Consider the following 21327-nt stretch of genomic DNA (forward strand, 5'->3'; position numbering starts at 1 on the left):
TGGTATACACTGTCTAATGGATGTCCGTCTTGAAAAATACCCGCAGACAATAATACGAGGATGCTTCGCATTTTCCTATCTCCTCCTACGATAATTGTTTTTAATGGCTGAAAACCGGTTGAACAGCTCGAGTACAGCATCATAATGTTGAAGACAGGCCGATTTTCTTTAAAAAATAATATTTTGATAGATTTAATATACGTTTATACAAATGTATTGATTTGCGATGAATGGAATATTCCAAACTCTGTTCCACAAGTGTCTATTCCCTCAGGCGTCGTAAAGGCAAGTACTGTATACTCATAACAGAAATTCGATCCATTTTTTTTTCAATCTGTGCTGTAGAGGTTGGATATAATTTTTTTTTAAACGGATAATGAGCTAGCGTTTTCAATCGCCGTATATTATGTACAAATCTTTATTATTGCAGTTAAACCACCCACATCATCATCACCCTTGCCTAACTGGCATGAGTAGCGTTGTTAAGCCAGTAGAGGATAGGCCTACGGTGCATCACATGCCCTAAACGCAGAACAACTTTGGTGGGTAGGGTAGGAACCAACTTAAGTATGGATTGGCTCTAAAAACAATTGAAAACCATTAGGCCTACTATTTAAGTTGAGTTAGATAATTTAATATTTATTGACGATTAAATCGGATTTATGATTTTCCCCGAATAGAGGTGGTTTTCACAAATTGTTTTACATTATATAAACATACACGTCGTAGTGATGTATCGTTACATGTACTGTACTATTTCAATCGAGTAGGACGGTGATAGTTTCAACAAAGTATTACATCGCAATGTTTTACTGTGTTTAGTGGTATATTATTTGTAAAACATGAAAACAATTAATATTTCGTTACTAAATGGACAAAGAATATATTTAAAAATTGTTCCTCTTTGCACCCATCCTCTTCCCCATCCCCTTCCCCATCCCTCAGCCCGAATGTTACATACAAAACACAAATTAAGTTTGTTTAAATTTGACTTAAACAATTGGTCTCATTTTCTCAAGTTTCTCTTTCGGAAGTAATTCCCAGGGTGCTAATTTTAGTTGAGTACATAAATCACAGTGTCTATTTATTCGTTCCTGTAAACGACATGTATTATTGTCCTGCGGTACGTACATTTGAAATCGCCAGTTTTTTAACGCTGAAATTATTATGTATTCGAGAACCATCTGTGGGCATGACCTAGATGGTACGCGAGCGAAGCGAGTTGTTATCAATTATGCATATGCCATAATGGCTTTGATAATTATCGTAACATATTTCACTAAAAAATTAACAAGCTTTGACTGACAAGATTTGATTGGCTGAATCTTCGGTAACTGTTGTGATTGGCTGACGTGGCAATGTCGTTCCACTTCCGTATTTTGAACTACCTGTACAGCGACCGTTGCTGCATCAAATCCATTATGATATCTATATATAAATTTACGTAAGGGCAAAATTCGATAAATCGCGGTTTATTTCTAAAATTTTTACTCGATGGTATATAAAGTTGGTTCGTACTTTCGGTACTGATTTTAACCACCTGATGTAACCCTGTTTACTAATTAAATTGAGTTAGATAATTAGTTATTGACGATTAAAACGAATTTAGGTTCAACGATTTGCCCCAAATAGGGGTGTTTTCCGATCGTGGTATACACTGTCTAATGGATGTCCAACTTGAAAAATACCCGCACACAATAATACTAGGACGCTTCGCATTTTCCTATCTCCTCCTACGATAATTGTTTTTAATAGCTGAAAACCGGTTGAACTGCCCGAGTACAGCATCATAATGTTGAAGACAGGCCGATTTTCTTTAAAAAATACTATTTTGATAGATTTAATTTACGTTTTTACAAATGTATTGATTTGCGATGAATGGAACATTCCAATCTCTCAGTCTGCCAGTTTGGTTTAACACAAGTAGGTAAATTTATGAGCCCTTGGAGAATAAACTTGCAATACTTTGACAATACAGTACTGCAAATACCTATTAACCATTTTTGGTCGTCATTTGAATCGAAAATTTCTTACTGTGAATACTGTTAGATGTAAAAAAATATATACAAACATTTCTTACTGTGAATACTGTTAGATGTAAAAAAATATATACAAATAAACTTTATTACTGTGATTATGGGTAGGCTCTACTGTTAGATATATAAACACGTAATATACAAATAAACTTTATTACTGACAGTTGCTTCTCAACGTTTGCAATAATTAATAATTACAAAAAATATAAACGTCGTAGTGGTGTATCGTTACATGTACTTTACTATTTCAATCGACTATGACAGTGACAGTTTTAACAAAGTATTAAATCGCAAATGTTTTACTATATTTAGTCACCGTTAGTGGTATATTATTTATAGGCCTATAAAAAATGAAAACAATATTTCGTTACTGACGTGGATAAAGAATATATTTAAAAATTGTTCCTCTTTGTACCTATCCTCTTTCCCATCCCTCAACCCTAATTGGGTTTCTTTAAATGAATAAACAATTTGGACTCATTTTGTGGTAAGTTTCTCTTTCGGAAGTAATTCCCAGGGTGCTAATTTTGGTTGACTACATAAATCATTGTGTCTACTTATTCGTTTCTGTAAACGGTAATGTATTATAGTCCTGCGGTACGTGCATTTAAAATCGCCAGATTTTTTACCCTGAAATTACTGTGTATTCGAGAACCATCTGTGGGCACGACCTAGATGGTATGCGAGCGTACCATCTAGTAAAGACAATTTATATTGATGTTTATATGTTTTTGCATCTCATAAATGCGTACCATATATATCATATATCATCACTTGATATCTATCAACATCTTCATTGTTTAAATCTGGTTAGCTTTCTCCATTTTACAATGGTTTTTTTACTTTTAATCTTAAAATTCTTCTACAATTGATTTTTTTTTTCTACTTCTGAAATACAGTACAATTAATTGACTTTCTCGTAACAAAAAAAATAAATAGATATGTATCTGATATTAAAGTTTATTGTTTGCTTATTTACAGGTCAGATGAAGCCAACAAAGCATTTTCAGCTGCAGTCCAAATGCATGATACATTAGTCAAAGCATGGGCACTCTGGGGTGACTACCTTGAGCAAATATTTACCAAAGAAAAGTAAGTGGACATCCTCATGCAGCCGTTCCAAGGCAAAACCACGTAACTCGCATTTTTGTCAATTTTGAGATTTTTACATTTGGGGAATTATTACAAATTTATGAACAACCTGTAAAAATTTCAGGTTTCAGAGATCATTATTTTTGGAGATAGTACCACGTATCTTTAAGCAAAAAACAAATAATTCTGGTATTTTCCAAGGCAAAAGAACGTATCTACCAGATACGTTGTTCTGCCACGGAAATGCATACGATTTTCGCTTCAAATTCTCACAATCAGCTAAGATACGTAATTTTGAGACAGAAACCGCTGATGCATGACGATATGCATAGCAACGATCTTAACTAAAAGTAAAAGATATATTAAACAATACTAGCCTTATTACGCTAGACAACTAATTTAATGTATTATAATTTATTCTAAGAATTAACTATATTTACGAAAATGTTCAGACAAGCTTGAAACTAGGCTAGGCCTAGGCTATTATTTTTGACAGACCTACCTAATCTAGCGTAGTACCCCAGTACTGTCGTTGGAACTAGGCTAGGCCTAGCCTAGTAGGACGGCCGTCTTTGCATTTTTGTACGTAGGCCTTGTAGTAGCATCATAAATATGCCTAGTAGATGCAAATGGCTAAGCCTAGCTTCAAATGCATTCTTTGTTGAGCAAACCTAGTTTCTAGCCATTGGTGATCGCAGCCCTCCATGTTGTTCAAAAAGAGTTTCAATCCATTGTTTTTAAAATCATCACAGTTACATTGTTTTGCCATGAAATGACCACAGTTACGTTGTTTTGCCACAGAATATCGCAGTTACGTTGTTTTGCCTCAGAAATGACTTTCATTCTATGCACGTCATTTCCAAGGCAAAACAACGTATCTGTTAAAAGTGGTAATAACTTTTGATCAAATTGTTTAAATTATTTAACATTTTGTATTTAATAATAATTATTATTTATATATACTCATGCAAAATTTCACATTATTACGATAATTTGTTGTTGAAATGCAAACACTCAAACTTCAATTCAATTTTTCTCGAAAAGCAACATTTTGTAGTTACGTTGTTTTGCCTTGGAACGGCCGCATGGCTCTCACCACCTATACTTAAATGTGGGGTACCACCACTCTTTGGGAAAATGGAACAATCCACCTCAATTTAAAAACTTCTGTCATACTCAGTGGGTTGTTTATTTGCATAATTTTGTAAAAAATGAACAACATCCTGTGAAATATTGCTGGTTATTATTTAACCTGATCATGTTTTTTTTTCAATGAAGATGTCACTTTTATTTGGTTTCTTGCGTGTCAATCAATCATGTTATCTTTAATCCTTATTCTTTTAATTTAATCTCTTTTAAAGGCAAATCAATGTAGGTGTGTCAGCTATTGTATGTTTCTTGCATGCGTGTAGACATCAAAATGAGAGCAAGTCACGTAAATATCTTGCCAAAGTGCTCTGGCTTCTAACATTTGATGATGAAAAGAATAGTCTTCCATTGGCTGATGCGGTTGATAAGTATGCAGTTGGAATACCTGCTTTCCAATGGCTGCCTTGGTAAGGTTATACTCAAGTAAAATCTAAGTTAGAAAAAAATGTATCACCAGTGTAGTCAAGTTGACTGCAGAAGTTGGGCCATTCACTTTCTTCTTTCATTAATTTTCTGAGGCTTGTGAATAAAAAAAGTGGTCTTTGTAATCACAGAGAAGGACAAATTTAGCCTCCAGTAAGAAAAAAAATTGTTTTTAAGGATCTCACTCAATCAGTGCCAAACTCAAAGATTTATTTAGTTCTAGTTTTACCATAACATCTTTTCCATTTGGATTTTATTGTTTTCAAGAGAATACCATGTTTGAAAGTCATTCAAGGCATTGAATTATGATTGTGTCTGACTTGGATTTATGAATAATTTTGTGGATTGAAACATGTGGAGATTATGTAATTTGTTTTAGTTTGTAATTTTATAATTTTAATATTATTTTGCAGGATACCTCAGCTGCTAACGTGCTTAGTTGGATGTGAAGGAAAGATAATACTTAACTTATTGGTGCAGGTTGGCAGGGTATATCCTCAAGCTGTCTATTTTCCAATTAGAACATTGTACCTTACATTGAAGATAGAACAGCGGGAAAGATGTAAGTATCAGCTGTACATTATTTCTTGTTTTTATCTAAATCGTGTTAGGATGCATTTGGATTTTGCGGTATCCACACCACACAAGCGAATAAGTACAAGTATGTTAACAACCCAAATTTGTGATCTTGTTTGCAAGCATGTGTGTTATAATTGGTCCAAAATACAAAAAAGGGCTATTTTAATCTAATAAGATCTAATACAGTAATACTAATATTTATTTCGGTCGCCAATGAATAATAGGTGGAAGTACACAGACTTAGCCCTGGGGCTTATGTCAGGCTAAGTGTGTACACCTAGATCTTTTATTTCTGAATAAAGGCTGGCGTCTTAGTGATAAGACCCATGCCATAACCAATACAAATCAATAATTCACAGTTTGCATATATACTTTGGTTGAAATTCACTTTACTACATTCTCAAAAATCATTGCGACACATTTTCAGCCATGATTTTGATAAGCATTTAGGTGGTGATATATGTACACTAAAACTCATGTCAGAGAACGAACGTTAAAATGCCACTGAACTGCTCAAATTTGCCAGTCAACGTACCAGTCGCCTAGCCCATGCGCATATCATAAAAATGAAGTATTTTGTTAGAGCAACCTTAACTATAGAAATTGTTGGTGAATTCTTTATGTCAATTGGTCCTTGCTGTTTTTATCCAAGCAGTATGAGAAGCAAAACAGCTAATGCAAAATCCTTGCTCCTTTATGATGAAGTGAGGTTAAAAGACTAAATATTTAAGAGCAGTTTATTTATATGAGTATTTCTTTTTGTCTTTTCTAAAGATAAAAGTGGTGAGTTGTCATCAAAAGCTAAAGCAGCAGCTAGTAGTGAAGGTGCAGCTACTTCAACAACTGACGGTGCACTCTCTAAACCACCAACTACAATTATAAAGACAGAGCCGAAGGATGATTCACAACCTACCACTACATCTGCAACAGAAACTACAAGTGAGTGCATCAAGGTTATAATCATTATACAATGCATAATTATAACTACATGCTTCACAAACTAGGCAAAATAGGCTGGGGTAGCACTTTCATTTTATTTTGTTTAGCCATTTTGCGAAAGTCAAAATATTTTTCAAATCAGTTTATCTATAGCCAAATAGCTAAAGTCCAATGTTTTTATTTAGCCAAATGAATCGGTCTTTAGCCAAAATTAAAAATTGTTGAAATATAATGGTAAAAACATTTTAGGCAATTTATGTCAGGTCTATACACCGTTCCCTGAACGTTTTTGTAAGGCATTTTTAGATTGAGAGCCATGCCTAAATCACTGTATGATAAAAAAAATAATTTTCATTGTATTTTTTATGATCAAAACAATTGTTCAAATTGTTTTTAATCATACAGCATTCCAGGGCTCGAAACCCCTTTTTAGCCAAATTAAAAAAACTAGAAAAGACATGCTTTCATGCTAGCCAAATCGCGTATTCTGTAATCACGTGACTGATGTAATCCTTAGCGACATACTAAATACACATTCTTTAATGTGTTGGGAAAAAGCTTGCTGTTTATAATGCACATCATTAACAACTATGCTACCACATGATTCAAGGTGCTATTCACGCTTCCTTGACGTAAATTAGCGACATGTAAATGAAACAAATGTTTTCACCAAATTGGTTCCTATTAGCCGTTGTAGACATAGCGATGAGCAGCTAAGCTAAAAAGTACGTATTTTTTCAAAAATTACACTAGCAAACATTTGCTAGTTTTGAAATTTTCAACTAGCAATTATCAAGAATCTACTAGCAAAATGCTAGTTTGCTAGCGTGAATTTCAAGCCCTACATTCATACAGTTATCAATTTAATAAAAAACATGTCATGTTTGTCTGATGGCTTCCGTACCACGCAAAAAATCGTGTCCTAAGACGTCACCGTCGCGCAGTAAGCTCAAGTGGTAATGTGCTCAGATAACTTTCCATCCCTCAGGCTGCGCCGAAGCGTTTCTGTCAGGGGGAGAAATTTAAACCATCCCGATTATTTATTACACAACAACACAGAAGCCAGCGGCCGGCCCTGCTGTGTAATGATAGTTCTCATTAAATGCATGTGTGTGTTTAGCTAAATCCCTGTTAGACTCTACCATTTCCCGAATGTTGTTTTATTTACACTACTGATGCACTGCACGCAGGAGGAAAGTTTGTTAAGGGTAAAATATGAAACTACATTAAATTGGCAGAGTCTGAAATGCATAACGCATAAATATTTGATTTCAATAAGATTAAGACGTCATTAATCGTAGATACTATGTTTCTTTTTAATCTGAAAAGTACACCCCTATTGAAAAATAGACAATCCCGGTAAATAGTTTGGGTAGACTTCAAAATGGAGCTTGAAGTAAACAACATAACGAACAAAATAAATGCTTGGACCTTTTAGTTGGACTTTATGCTTTCGCCAAAATGATTATTTGATTATCTATTTTATCATATGTCATTGCCAAAAAGGCTAAAGCAGCCGTTTTATTTTTCGCCAATCTTAAAATGTTTTCGCCCATGGCTACTTGGCGATCGGCCAGTGCGAGCCCAGATAGGGACATTACTGTATATGAGTTACATTCCATGCTTGAGTATAATAGCACCCCCTACTTTGGGCTAACCTCAGAACTTAATAAATCCATTATTAATACAATCCAATGTAATCCCACCCATAATTTTATAGAAATGTAAATGGGATATGGGTACGACGTACTTGGTAAATATATATGGTAATATAAGCTAAAGTTTGGTCAGGTAGGGTAGGGTAGGAAAAGTAATTTGTTCATACATGTGTGTAGTCGCTGGACTCATTTTATCGCAAATAACTTGTTTAGGCTTTACTGAAGAACACACCATCCATTTCTAAGGAATGACGCTGTTATTAGAACAGGTAAAACAAGGATGGCAAATGTGCATTCCAGTGAGTAATAGTACTCATTCTGTCCAGCTACAATTCATGGTTACAATCTGAATGATTTAAGATTATTTTATATTGGTAGTCTATAATTTATTGGCATTGTGATTTCTATTCCCTAACAATTGAGATTGCTACCATTGTAACACTCTCACTATATTTACATTACTGGCTGTATTTCTTCTATGTCTTTCTTTTTTAATAATATTTGTTAAGCCACCACAACTAGCAATACCTCGTCTACTCCTGCAACCACAAGTACACCTTCATCAGCATCTGCCAGCTCATCTAATCAGGGTCCAATTCGTGCTACAGCTCCCATGTGGCGATGTAGTAAGATCATGCAGATACAACGAGATCTCCATCCTACACTGCTCTCATCACTTGAAGGAATTGTTGATCAGGTACAGCATTCTTGTTTCTTCTTTAAATTGATATCAATAACAATAACAAGAAGTACTTAAGAGAGTTGTAAAATGTATTACTTTCTCTACATTCAGATAAGCCTCAGCGCCATTGTTTAAAAGACAACTTGACCGATCGAGGACCATATTTTTACAACGTATTAGGGATGTACATATGATTTCAGAACAATCGCAAGATTAAGGATATTGCCTCTCGCCGTACAGTGCTGTGACGTCACAGGTGCATCGCAAAATTCACTTAATGATACCAGATAAGCAAAGAAACAATAAAAAAAATCAATGTCTTCACGATGTGCCAGACTTTGCCAGAAAATTCATGACGTAAATTTTGCGATGCACTTGTGACGGCTATACGGCGAGTTGTCAAGTGGTCAAGTTGTCCTTTAAGAAACTGAAAATATTAAACGTTTATGATATTCACCAAGTATGGCAAATGTAAAATTCAAAGAATTACCACATCATATTTTAAATATGTTTAGTTACTGTGCTATTTTTACCCATAAACTCAGAACAGAAACTGAATTTGAAATTTCCTTCACGAGAATGACTTGCAGTCAACAATGTATACACATATATGGACCAAAGTTGTGGAAAGAATTCACATGTACCGGCTGTAATAAACTGAATATTTTTGAAAGAAAAAATAATGTATAAATAAACATGTTAAAAAGCACTATTTATCGCTGAACAACACTAAAATGTATAGGCCTATAGGTAATGTCGTTTCTTTCTCACTTTTATTTTAATTTATTTTGTGTTTTTATTATGTTTTTATGTAAAAGGGTCCTGCGAAAACAGAATTGTAAATTTCTTTATGCAGGATCCTTGCAATCAATTATATACTGAAATTGTAATTATAAACGATAACTAAATAACTGAATGAATGAATGAATGAAAAAAAGTTTATTAAAATTAATAAAATGTATTGTTTGCAGATGGTTTGGTTCCGTGAAACATGGTATGAAGAAGTACTACGGCAGTTAAAACAAGCATTAGCCAAGTGCCAGGCTGTAGCCTTTGAAAACAGAGGAGCAGGTAGGTGAATGATTGTTCTAAGAATCTTTGCATAGAAAAATCTTGCACCTGTATCAAATGGTTTTCTGTAATAAATCTTATCAATTTTGATGTGCAATTTATTTTACCTTTATAAAGTCAGTAACCTTTTACTTTATTTTTACTTCAACAGTGGCAGAGGCAAAGGTAACACCACACATGCTGAGCTTTGTCAAGAAGTTGGTCAGTACTTTTGGCGTTGGTATTGAGAATGTTTCCAGTGTTGCTACAACTTTCTCAAGTGCTGCATCAGAATCGTTAGCACGTCGTGTCCAGGCCACATCACAAGATCCAATCTTCCAACGGCTGAAGAACCAGTTCACACTGGATTTTGATTTTTCTGTTCCAGGGTCAACTAAACTTCATAACCTGATTCATAAGCTGAAAAAATGGATAAAAACGCTTGAGGTCAAATGTAAACTCCTACCAAAGTTAGTAAATTATTATTATTATTATTTCTATTTCTTTTGGCAAAAAAAAAATGATTAATATAAAAAAACTTGATTAAAGTTGTGTAAAATTAAGTTGTGGATATTTAATTATTGATTGTTGTACCAATATTTCTTGTTAAATGAAATGTTTTCCTATCGTGAGCTAGCGTTCCTGCTCTTAACTAGTCATTAAATCGATTATGAAGTATATTTTGAATTTTGTTGTATGTGCCTAGGTCAAATATTCAGAACTTGTAATATTCAATGTTGTAAATTTAAAAGATTATATAAATATGGAAAGAAAAGAATTGATAAAACAAAAAAATGGACAATAGAACAATTATAACATCGTTAGATTGCATAGTTCATTTTGGGTGTGTTTTTTCATTAGATCATTCCTGATTGAAGAAAAATGTCGCTTTTTGAGTAATTTTTCATCCAGCACAGCAGATGTAGACCTACCTGGAGAGTTCCTTGTACCAAAGCACAATCATTACTACATACGTATTGCTAGATTCATGCCCACTGTTCAAATTGTTCAAAAACATAATACATCTGCTAGAAGACTGTACATCAGAGGTAGCAATGGAAAGGTATGTTTGCTGCCACTTCTGCTTCTGTCTGCCAAGAATATACAGGACTACAATATTTCAATAATGTGCGTGCACACGCTGCATAGTATTCTAGTGGTGGAGATATAGCATGTGATATACTGTAACACCTGGTTCCTAAAACTATTGAGTGCACATGCTGCATAGTATTCTAGTGGTGGAGATATAGCATGTGATATACTGTAACACCTGGTTCCTACCACTATTGAGTACACATGCTGCATAGTATTCTAGTGGTGGAGATATAGCATGTGATATACTGTAACACCTGGTTCCTACCACTATTGAGTACACATGCTGCATAGTATTCTAGTGGTGGAGATATAGCATGTGATATACTGTAACACCTGGTTCCTACCACTATTGAGTGCACATGCTGCATAGTATTCTAGTGGTGGAGATATAGCATGTGATATACTGTAACACCTGGTTCCTACCACTATTGAGTGCACATGCTGCATAGTATTCTAGTGGTGGAGATATAACATGTGATATACTGTAACACCTGGTTCCTACAACTATTGAGTGCACATGCTGCTCTAGTTATCTCTAGAGGGTATTCAGTTGCATGCCTACAGTTCAGGTTGAGGTCACACACAAACAGGCTACAGCACATTAAAGTTCAAAATTGACCATTTTTAAATGCCATTTTTGAATTAGTAGATTAATATTTGTTGGCAAATACATTGTAGGAAAGGTACACATGTCTTCTTTCAAATGCTTTGTATACAATTAACTAGTGAAAAAATGGGCATGTGATTCATAATTAAAAAACTATCTGTGATTTGTATTGCGATTAAAGGACATCTTTTTAATAATTAATCATAAATTAATCAAAAGAACAATGATTAATTTTAAAATGTTGAGCACAGTTTTTTGTAAGAAATATTTCTGGTTTAATTTAAAATTTCCTGTAAATTAGCTGGAGTTCACTTTCTGTTTCTGTAGATTTACCCGTACCTAGTTGTCAACAATGCATGTCTCGGTGAATCGCGCCGTGAAGAGCGTGTACTTCAACTTCTTCGCATGTTAAATCACTTCCTTGCAAAACGAAAGGTAAGATTTTATGGATAATAAATGTGTAATTCTTACAGCATGAATGATAGTGAAATATATATATATATGGTATGTGATATATGAAAGGTAGTTTCATTCTGACATTTAGAAAGCTATCTTCTGTCTGTGACAAAAGGCATTATTGTAAATAACATGTTAGTTAGTAGCAGTGAATAATTAAGATTGGACAAAAACAGACAAGTTGTCTGTTTCTTTGTTCCATTTTTGTTTTTTATATACAATACTAAACAATACAACTTCACTTTATTTTTATAGAAACATTAAATTGGTTTTACGAGTGTTAATTTCTTTTCTGATTGCCTTCCATCAGTAATAGTAAATCATTTGTATCCTGACATGATTATTAGCGCTGTTTATTGTATTTATTTATATCCTTCTACAGAATTTGTCATTATAGTACTAATGGTAGTGGTTGTTACTAATTTCTGACTACTAATACAACAAAGTGAGAAAGTTATTAGGACTAAGGCAACATTTTAGAAATTGCTTTATTCGGCTGTCTCCACACGTAATTTCTTTTTCAATGTCAATGGTTCTGCTACAATATATAAAAAATCAATTAGTGTATCCTCAATTAAAAATAAAACAACTTTATATTGTTCAGTTTTTATATTATTTTTATATTACCATAAGATGACCATAATATGACAAAGTGTAGTAAGGGATAAAATAATAATAAAATAAAATAAAAAAATAAAAATAAAAGTTTCTTTTGTTTTCAGAGAGTACGGTTATTGGGAGAGTTGACTGTATATATATATTTTAAATATTAAGTTTCCTCAAGTATAATGTGTAATTTGAATCAAACTCATACCATCACATTTTAGAAGCATTAAAAGAAAAAATTTAATTTTAATTAATATGGGATCTTTTCAAAGGCAACAGCTAAACGTCAACTTCAGTTCACCGTTCCGCGAGTCGTTGCAGTATCACCACAGATGAGACTGGTTCAGGACAGTCCTTCATCCCTCTCCTTATTGGACATCTACAAACAGGTATGTGATTTGAAGGTGGCAATTGTAGTCATTTACCATAACAGAACAAAATCATCTATATTTACTCAATATTTATCTGAACCATTCATCTTTTGCAAATTCATTTGATAGTACAGTATTATATAATTAGTATATATTACAACGTAGCTCTGTATGTATTTACACATAATTAGTAGCGATTTACACTGTATCAAAATTACAAATTAGAGAAATTCTCACAAATTACAACCTTGGATACTTAATCCAATAGTGTTTATTTTAATTAAATTGAGAATTCAAACTAATAACGTGTAATTCTATATGTAATTACCACGCAATGTATATTTTAATTTGCTATCAATGTGTGTTATTAAAATAATCATTCTTTATTTTATGGCAACAAGAATTGATAAAATATTTGGAAAAAAATAGATGCCATGTGACCCACAATTGTCCAATCAAATAACAGGAATTTATTTAGGTGTTATATAATATATTATAACACACCAAGTGTATTCTTGGCATTTGATTGGTTGTTTTCATTTGCCATGTTGTTTTTTTTGTTTGTTTACAAACGAAACTGAGGCCAGACGACAGGTGGTGCTGTTGTATTTCACAGTAATTTGTATACTGGATTTTTTTCATCCACGAAACTTTTTTTTGTTCCGTACACAAAAATGTTTCAAAAAGTACTATTAAACAATCATTTAATAGTGCGTACTATTGCACGCCATATGACCCACAATTGTCCAATCAGATAACAGGAATTTATTTAGGTGTTATATAATATATTATAACACACCAAGTGTATTCTTGGCATTTGATTGGTTGTTTTCATTTGTCACGATTGTGGGTACTACTGTTAACTTTTTGTAAACATTTTGATAATTCTATGTATTACGCAAGGCTTGTGAATTGACGGAAAACCTATTCTGTGGCCAAATGCTGATTGCAGCAGCAAATCAATTGAATACAATTTACTTATTTACTAGAACAGTAGTGAAGTTATAAAACACTGACAGTAATGTTTTGTTGAATAGAACACTTTAAAATATTATTCAACTCATTATTTGTATACCATTTATTTGAATAAACACTCTAGGCGTTTATAGTTCAGGGTTTTGGAAAAAAAACCAAATTACTGGTTCTTTGTATATTGAAAATATTCTTTTTTTCAAACCAATAATTAGTAAAAACTAACCTTGACAGTTTCGCTGTCCTGATCGGACAGCTTCTTCAGAAATAATGACGATCTATCATCAAACAGACTGACCTCTAGAGGGCCTATTCTGTTTAATGACAGGGTCATACTTGTGACTGAGTTGGTGGGTGCCCTCGTCTCTGTTGATGATTTGGTTTCCTTGTCGGCGGATCCAGATGGCTTCTCTGATGCGTCGGTTGTTTGTATCTGGTTCCCTGTTGATGATTTTGGGTTGTATATGATGAACATTTTCAATCATACTGGTTCTTTGGTTGTCTGTAAAACCATTTATAAAATCTTTGTTTATTGTTCTTTGTCAATCTTCAATTCTACTAACTTTAACTAACAATTAATATTTGTAATAAATAAATCTATCATAAAAATTGACTGTTTACAGAGATGCAGCAAGCTTGAAGAGTATGATGCACCAATCCTGCGTTACTATGATAGGCTTCAAATGGTTCAGGCTAGAGGCTCCCAAGCTAGTCATCAAGTGTTACGAGACATCCTAAAAGAAGTACAAACCAACATGGTGCCTAGGGGAATGCTAAAGGAATGGGCTGTACGCACATATCCTAATGCAACAGACTATTTTGCGTTCCGGAAAATGGTAAGGACTTAAGGAAATATATATATTTACTTGTAAATTTCAAGCCTGTATAGCCAGTGACATGGATTTTGGGGAGATCAGCAGTTAAAATATGGTAAATAGGTTTAAATATCAATGCTGATCTTTTCCCCTTGTGTGTAAAAATTCTAGCTACGGGCTTGAATTTAGATTTAAATATAATATATCATATGTATGATCCTCAATTTATCTTTAAACTAAGGTAATTCACATTGGACTATTTAAGGCTAATGTCAACACCTAACTGAAAGTTGGTTGACATAAGTGCTCCAAGAAACTGACCACAATTCAGACACACGCACAGTTGCACAAAATAATAATTATAATAATAATAATTATTAGTGATAAAGCGCCTAATGTTGTGAAAAATCTAAGCGCTGTACATATTATTACCCTGGTCATTTTTGGATTAAACATATGGAAACATACTCCCATAATGCAGCTAGAAATCAGCGCAAACTTGTGTCTTAACCTATACCCATTTGTACACCGTTGTGAAGAAAGGAAAATGTAAGTAAAGTGTCTTGCCTAAGGATACAGGCAATGCGACAAGCGTTGGATTCGATCTCACGATCAGTAGTCTATTCCCTTAATGTTTGTAAACAATGTCGACATACTGCTTCTCTGGAAGTGAAAGGAACTAAATTTATCATGAATTCATGCCACGCAAGCTGTATAGTATACCATGACTAGTAATTGTGGTCAAAACAATGTCCACATAAGCCCTTCTTTTCAGCAGAGTTTCAGTTACAGATCAACATAAAGCCTACCTTTACAAGCAAGCAGACAGTCATAGCATTCTACCACTATCTTAAAGCAATAAGACAATCTTCCTACTGTTTTTGAATAATTATAACTGCATCATGTAAAACTAATAATAATTGGGAGCTTAGCTTAGGATTTGCGATGACCAACCTAGGTCAAATTTATGAGTTGTCAGTCTTCACTTTGACATAGAAACCATCAAATCTGTGTCGAAGTTAGGAGTGAGGACATGCATCCCATAAATCTCCGCATATACACAATGATGTAGTTTGGACATTGATCATCGAAAATCAAATGCTCCCTAATAATGAGTAAAAACATCTTCAGTCTTCTCGCATGTTGTATGTGTAACATCCACTGAACTTTGACAATACTGTATAAAGCACAATATAGATGCGATGTAAAGTGCTTAGAAATAAGTATATAAGTCAACCATTACTATAATATACTAATCCGATTGGCCTTCTACTATACTAAATACTTGATTTTGAATTGACTTTCATACTTCCCTACATATTTGCTTTACTACTTACTTATTAGTGATTATAGTTCACAAACATTTAATTGCAGTGTGCTGCTAGAAATTTAAATTGCCAAAATGTTATAGGCATTATAATATTACCTTTCATTAATACAATTCTTTTTACAGTTTACTGGTCAGTTAGCATTATTAGGATTGGCTGAATTTGTTCTACATCTGACCCGACTAAACCCAGACATACTGCAAGTTGAACAAGATACTGGTCAGCTGTCTATCTTCTACTTCAGATTTGACATTGATGACACATCAGGTATGATCTAAAAGTTTTGCTTTAATTCGAAAGATATAATTATATATATAATTAGTTATGCATAACAATTGCTGTTGAAGTAGGTGGTATCAGAAATTACTTGATTTCTCGCACCAGTTTTAGTTGTTCTTTATGCTACTACAGTTCAAAACAAATTCAACTTTTTGTAAGTGGAGCAAGTTTGATTGATTTTTCGAGTTGGAAGAATTTATTGAACTGAAATTTGTAATCTGTTGATACTACAGATGATAAAGAATGAAGATAAATAAATAAACATACATTTTCTTGCAGGAAACAAGATAAATCAAAAAATGTGTTGTTACCATTTATATGCTTTCTATAATTAAAAATAATATTTTTAATTATCCAATCAAATGATGTCATGATCAAAATGAACAATAAAATCGTTGTATCATAATTTTATTGCTTTTACTAATCATGATCTCATCTGACTGGACTGGAGTGAGTGGCCGAGCAGTTAAGACAATTGAACCGTGTGTTCGAGGCTCTCTCGCTGCATGGCGGTAGAACAAGTCTTTTTGGATAAGCACTATAAAGTGTAGGTCCAGTGTACACACATTGCTCATGTTCACTTAAAAGAACCCATTACATCTTTCGAGACGAGTAGAGAGTTACCACGGTGTACTAGTAGGGCAATTGCAACTTTACGTACAGTTTGAAGACTTTTGTGAATTGTATTTTGAAACGTAATATATAAAATATGATGAAAAGTTTTGAGTTGATTAAGTCCACTATTTTTAGGGTCGTTATCATTTGACAAATGGAAAATGGTTGAAGCCAGAGAAAAGTTATTTCGGAATAAAAAGAAGTTTAATATTGTTAAATTTTGCCTAAATTTACCATAAACTATTTGTATCTGGTGGCATGGTGACTACTGTATGTATCTGATTAAAATAGACTTGATACTAATAATATAGCAGATTGTTATTATATTATTGTTGTAGATTATTTTTATTAATTTATTATTATATTTAAACCTTGGTTTACATCATATAAAGTAGATAGAAAAACTAGGCTATACACACATACTTGCTTTAAATACATATTTCCCATGCATACTGTACACTTCATGTATCAAACTCAACAATTTCAGCCTTAAACAATATTTTTTATAAAATCAATTTGAGGTAAATGTACAGTATCTAAATAATTTTCTCTTCAAACTACTATTTTCATATTAAGATATTGTGGAACCACAAAGGTTTAATATTGGATTAAAACATGGCAAGCTAGATGCCAAGACCTTTTACAGATCAGCCTTAAATACGTAATATTTTTACTTTTAATATTTCTCTATGAAAGCAAATGGCCTAGACTTTTAAAATAAAGTAAATTGTTTTAATCACATTTTAACATCCAAATTAAGCTACTCAAACTACTATACTATACTATAAGTTTAAATTTAATGTACTATTGAGACAAATAAATTCAATCACATAGATATAGATATAATATTGAACAAATAAATGTAAATTCTGAAACATTGTACTCTATTTGGCTATTAAAAATATTTAATCTTCCCTCAAATATAGTCGATGTTGATTATTATGCCTTCGACAAAAAAAAAGATAATTAAATGAAATGTTCACGATTTATGGATTATTTTTTAATCATTTAATCATAAGGCTAAAAAATGATAGTTTCAGCTAAAAAAAATCCATATCAATATCTAATACTCAACTAAGAAAAAATGATTTGTGTTTTTGTTATGGACGTACACACCTAAAATTAAGAAATTTTGAACAGTCAACATTTTTTAATTTCTAGGAAACATTTTAATTATGCATTTCCTTAAAAATATTCAACAAAATTGCCTTCATGTTAGAAAAATCATTTTACAGTATATGTTTGTAAATTCAGTTTTTAGCAAAATTCAGAAAAAAAAATCAAGGAAAGAAAACATTTTTAAAATGTACATCAGACAACAATATTTGTTTTTTTTCATATTATATATTTAAAAAAACAATTATAATTAATACAAGTTTTGTTGTACTGGGTGACCTTTCGCTGGAATTGCCCAGTAGTACTTACACAGACGTAATGGCACCATAGTTGACTGGCAGTGACACGATGGGACCCTTAGGGGAGAAGAATGTTGTTGAAAAGGTGTAAAAGTCTAGAAATAGTTAAATCCTATTGTTCATTATGGTAATAATGCTGTTGCCCGTGTCAATTGCAATACGAATTGTAAACATGGAATTTAAACGTCTGTGTTTGAACTGTTACAGGATTACACTTACACATAGAAAATATGATTTTTTTTTATGTATAACTATTGTATAATATATCACTATAACAGTGTATTCACTGGTGATGTTAAAATGGGAAATATTACTAATAAATACAACACAACTTTCAATTTTTGTTCTAAATAGTATACTTCATATACAAACAGACCAGGTCAGTAAAAAAAAAAGAGAGTTATGTGTATTACATATTGGGCTAAATGTTAATTGGAGTTGCCCTCTGTCATTCTCTGCAATTTGCCAAATATTTCACTCTGTGTGGTTTTTTTAAATCGAAATTTGGCATTACAATCAAAATCTGAGTAGGTAGTTTCAGAGTAATTTAAATTAAAATATTAAAAAAGATAATTAAATACATTAATTCAAAATTTAATCTAGATTAATAGTTGTAGCTTTCTGTGAAGCAATTGCAGCGCGATCTTTTTTATAAACCGGTTTCGAAGAACACCATTCTTTTGTGGTTTTTTTTTCAATGGAAATAAGCCCTAAGATATAATAGCATTTTATAATTAATTTCATACTTTACTGCTAAGAATAAAACACCTTTTTGTTATTTTTTGGATTTTTAATTGAGTGAATGTAATGTGTTGTGTGCAGTAGATGGTAATTACTGTTCAATGATACAATATATTAGTGGGTGGTTGTTGGCGATGGCCTCATTACCCACAATCTGCTTCAAATTGATGCTTTAATATTTTTTTATGGCAAACTTGACGCCACTAAGTCATAATGATGTCATTGACATATCACATTTGAAGAGGGATCAATAAAATCATTGAAGCGTTTTATGCACAAACATTTTGACATGAAGCATTAACTTTAACTAAATATTAGAAAACGAAACTCAGTGACATTGCAATATGCTTGGTATACATGTCATTAGTAGGTAGTACCTCTTTTTATAGAATGACAGCAATTCCTTTTTGGGGTCCCTTTAGCTACCAAGAAATTGGGCTAAGTATTCACATCATTTCTAACCATTTTTTCCTCATAGCATAAACAGGCAAGTAGACTACTACTTTAACATCACTTTAACGAAATATTTTTATATTTATATCTTGCCTCAGGTGAACTCGATGCTAACCGGCCTGTACCATTCCGCCTCACACCGAACATTGCCGAGTTCTTGACATCCGTTGGAATAAATGGTTTGCTGTCCGCATCAATGATATCAAGTGCACGTTGCCTCGTACAACCCAATTTCCAGTTGGTTGCGCTTTTGCGTGCTATATTGAGGGATGAAATGATAGCCTGGGATAAGAAGGTATGGATGATGTTTATGATCCATTAATCTTTCAGCAAAATGAAATATAAACTTTGAAAATATCAGTGTTTATTCTCCAGTACATTAACTGAATCAGCTGTATTTGACAGCATAGAAATTCAAAATACTTAATCTTTTTCATAGTTTGTTTCCATTCTCGTCTGGCAGAGTGGTTTGTTATTGTGTTAATGTCTTCCTGTCTCTCTTTTATTTTGGTAAAAAAATATTGCAAAAAAAAGAGTAAAACTGCTCTGTAGTGTGCGCCATCTATAGTGGATGTTTTGGTCTATAACTGTTATGAAAATATATCTATTCCACGTAACCATATTTTCTCTTGAGAAAAACATGATTACCTCGGGAGTATCAAATGTTATTTTTCACTTCTAATCAGGTAACATCTGTATAAAGTTCTCAGTATATATCTATATTATTTTTCATAGAAGCAAGATGATACTTTACCAGCAGGTTCTCAGCCCTTCAACATGAAAGGAGAGTTGCTGAATACTACTGTAATGAGAGCAGTGAATGCTATCATGACCAGGTTACAAAGTAAGTAAAAAACAACATTAAACTCATTAAAAGCTCATTAGTCAGCTTTTAATGAGTGATGAACTCCAATGACTAAAAACACCGTCATTAATGTAGGCACCAAAATATTTGTAATAAAATTCTTAAGTTGATGAATGTCAACCAGTGGAACCCACACTATAAGGGGACATCTTGGGGATAGGGGTTGGCTTTAGTGTTAAAACATATATAGGGAGGAGTTTACTGTATTTAGAAAAATTCTGTTGAATATTTTGACTTTTTTAACTTACTGTAAATCAAACCATTCAATCCTGAATTGTATGATGTTTAAAAAATATATCTATATTAAGTAACATAGGGTACATACAAAATAATAATGTCTAGAACTCATTCAACAACTTTAAATAAAAGCATTTAGTTTAGAATCATGTTCCATTTTTTAAAACAATGTTGAGTGACTGGGTGTATATCGTTTTATTATCACAATTAATGGATTGAAACAAAATGCATTCACATCTTGTTTAAGGAATGTATAATAATACAAGCCAGCAGCAGGTTTTTAGGTACACTATGTTGCCAAAGAGAAAGTTTAAAATTATGATTACAAATTATTCCAATGAATAGATGTTTCAAGATACCTTGTATTTTTATATTTTGCATATATTGGTTGCATTTTTGTCTTTTAAACACAATTAAGTAAAAGGTGCCATGGGCATCCCTTCTTGATTTGCCCAATAATCATAACCACTTGGATTTACATCCAATTTAACAATAATTTACTAATTTAGGCTGTCAACATAAATCTGCATTCTAATCTAATAGAATACCCTAATTTTTATGAGTATATATTTTTCTTTTTTAAAGGAGAAAGTCAAACGTATAACTATCATTATCAAGCTAGTTTTTTTCTCCTAAAGATTTTTCTCCTGGTTTTCATGATTTATGTAAATTTGCTAAATGTGTGATCATTATAATCACAGCTTGACAGGTTGTAAAGGGCGATATACAGTGGTGTTTAACTGGCATGGTTAGTTTACAACCTAAATTAAAGTTTTTATGACCTGTCACAATCAAAGGGCTCATGTATTGAATCTAGAATTAATGTAAACCACATTCATGTGCTTATTAACAAGATAAAATAGC

At 32.7% G+C, this 21327-nt stretch overlaps 1 protein-coding gene across 2 annotated transcripts in view; it reads left to right on the forward strand.

The window, feature by feature from the left end:
* LOC140063622 (transformation/transcription domain-associated protein-like) overlaps nucleotides 1-21327 on the forward strand; it is a 111102-nt gene that overhangs the window by 84287 nt on the left and 5488 nt on the right. For both annotated transcript variants that reach the window (XM_072110044.1, XM_072110045.1), the window contains 14 exons: nucleotides 3018-3128; nucleotides 4490-4684; nucleotides 5114-5262; nucleotides 6054-6218; nucleotides 8386-8573; nucleotides 9530-9629; nucleotides 9781-10078; nucleotides 10470-10671; nucleotides 11638-11745; nucleotides 12645-12761; nucleotides 14339-14551; nucleotides 15984-16125; nucleotides 19460-19656; nucleotides 20097-20205. In XM_072110044.1, coding sequence (XP_071966145.1) covers nucleotides 3018-3128; nucleotides 4490-4684; nucleotides 5114-5262; nucleotides 6054-6218; nucleotides 8386-8573; nucleotides 9530-9629; nucleotides 9781-10078; nucleotides 10470-10671; nucleotides 11638-11745; nucleotides 12645-12761; nucleotides 14339-14551; nucleotides 15984-16125; nucleotides 19460-19656; nucleotides 20097-20205 — 2294 coding nt within the window. The remainder of the gene's footprint in view (nucleotides 1-3017; nucleotides 3129-4489; nucleotides 4685-5113; nucleotides 5263-6053; nucleotides 6219-8385; nucleotides 8574-9529; nucleotides 9630-9780; nucleotides 10079-10469; nucleotides 10672-11637; nucleotides 11746-12644; nucleotides 12762-14338; nucleotides 14552-15983; nucleotides 16126-19459; nucleotides 19657-20096; nucleotides 20206-21327) is intronic.

This window comes from Antedon mediterranea, chromosome 1, assembly GCF_964355755.1.
Source record: "Antedon mediterranea chromosome 1, ecAntMedi1.1, whole genome shotgun sequence".
In the NCBI taxonomy this organism is placed as follows: Eukaryota; Metazoa; Echinodermata; class Crinoidea; order Comatulida; family Antedonidae; genus Antedon; species Antedon mediterranea.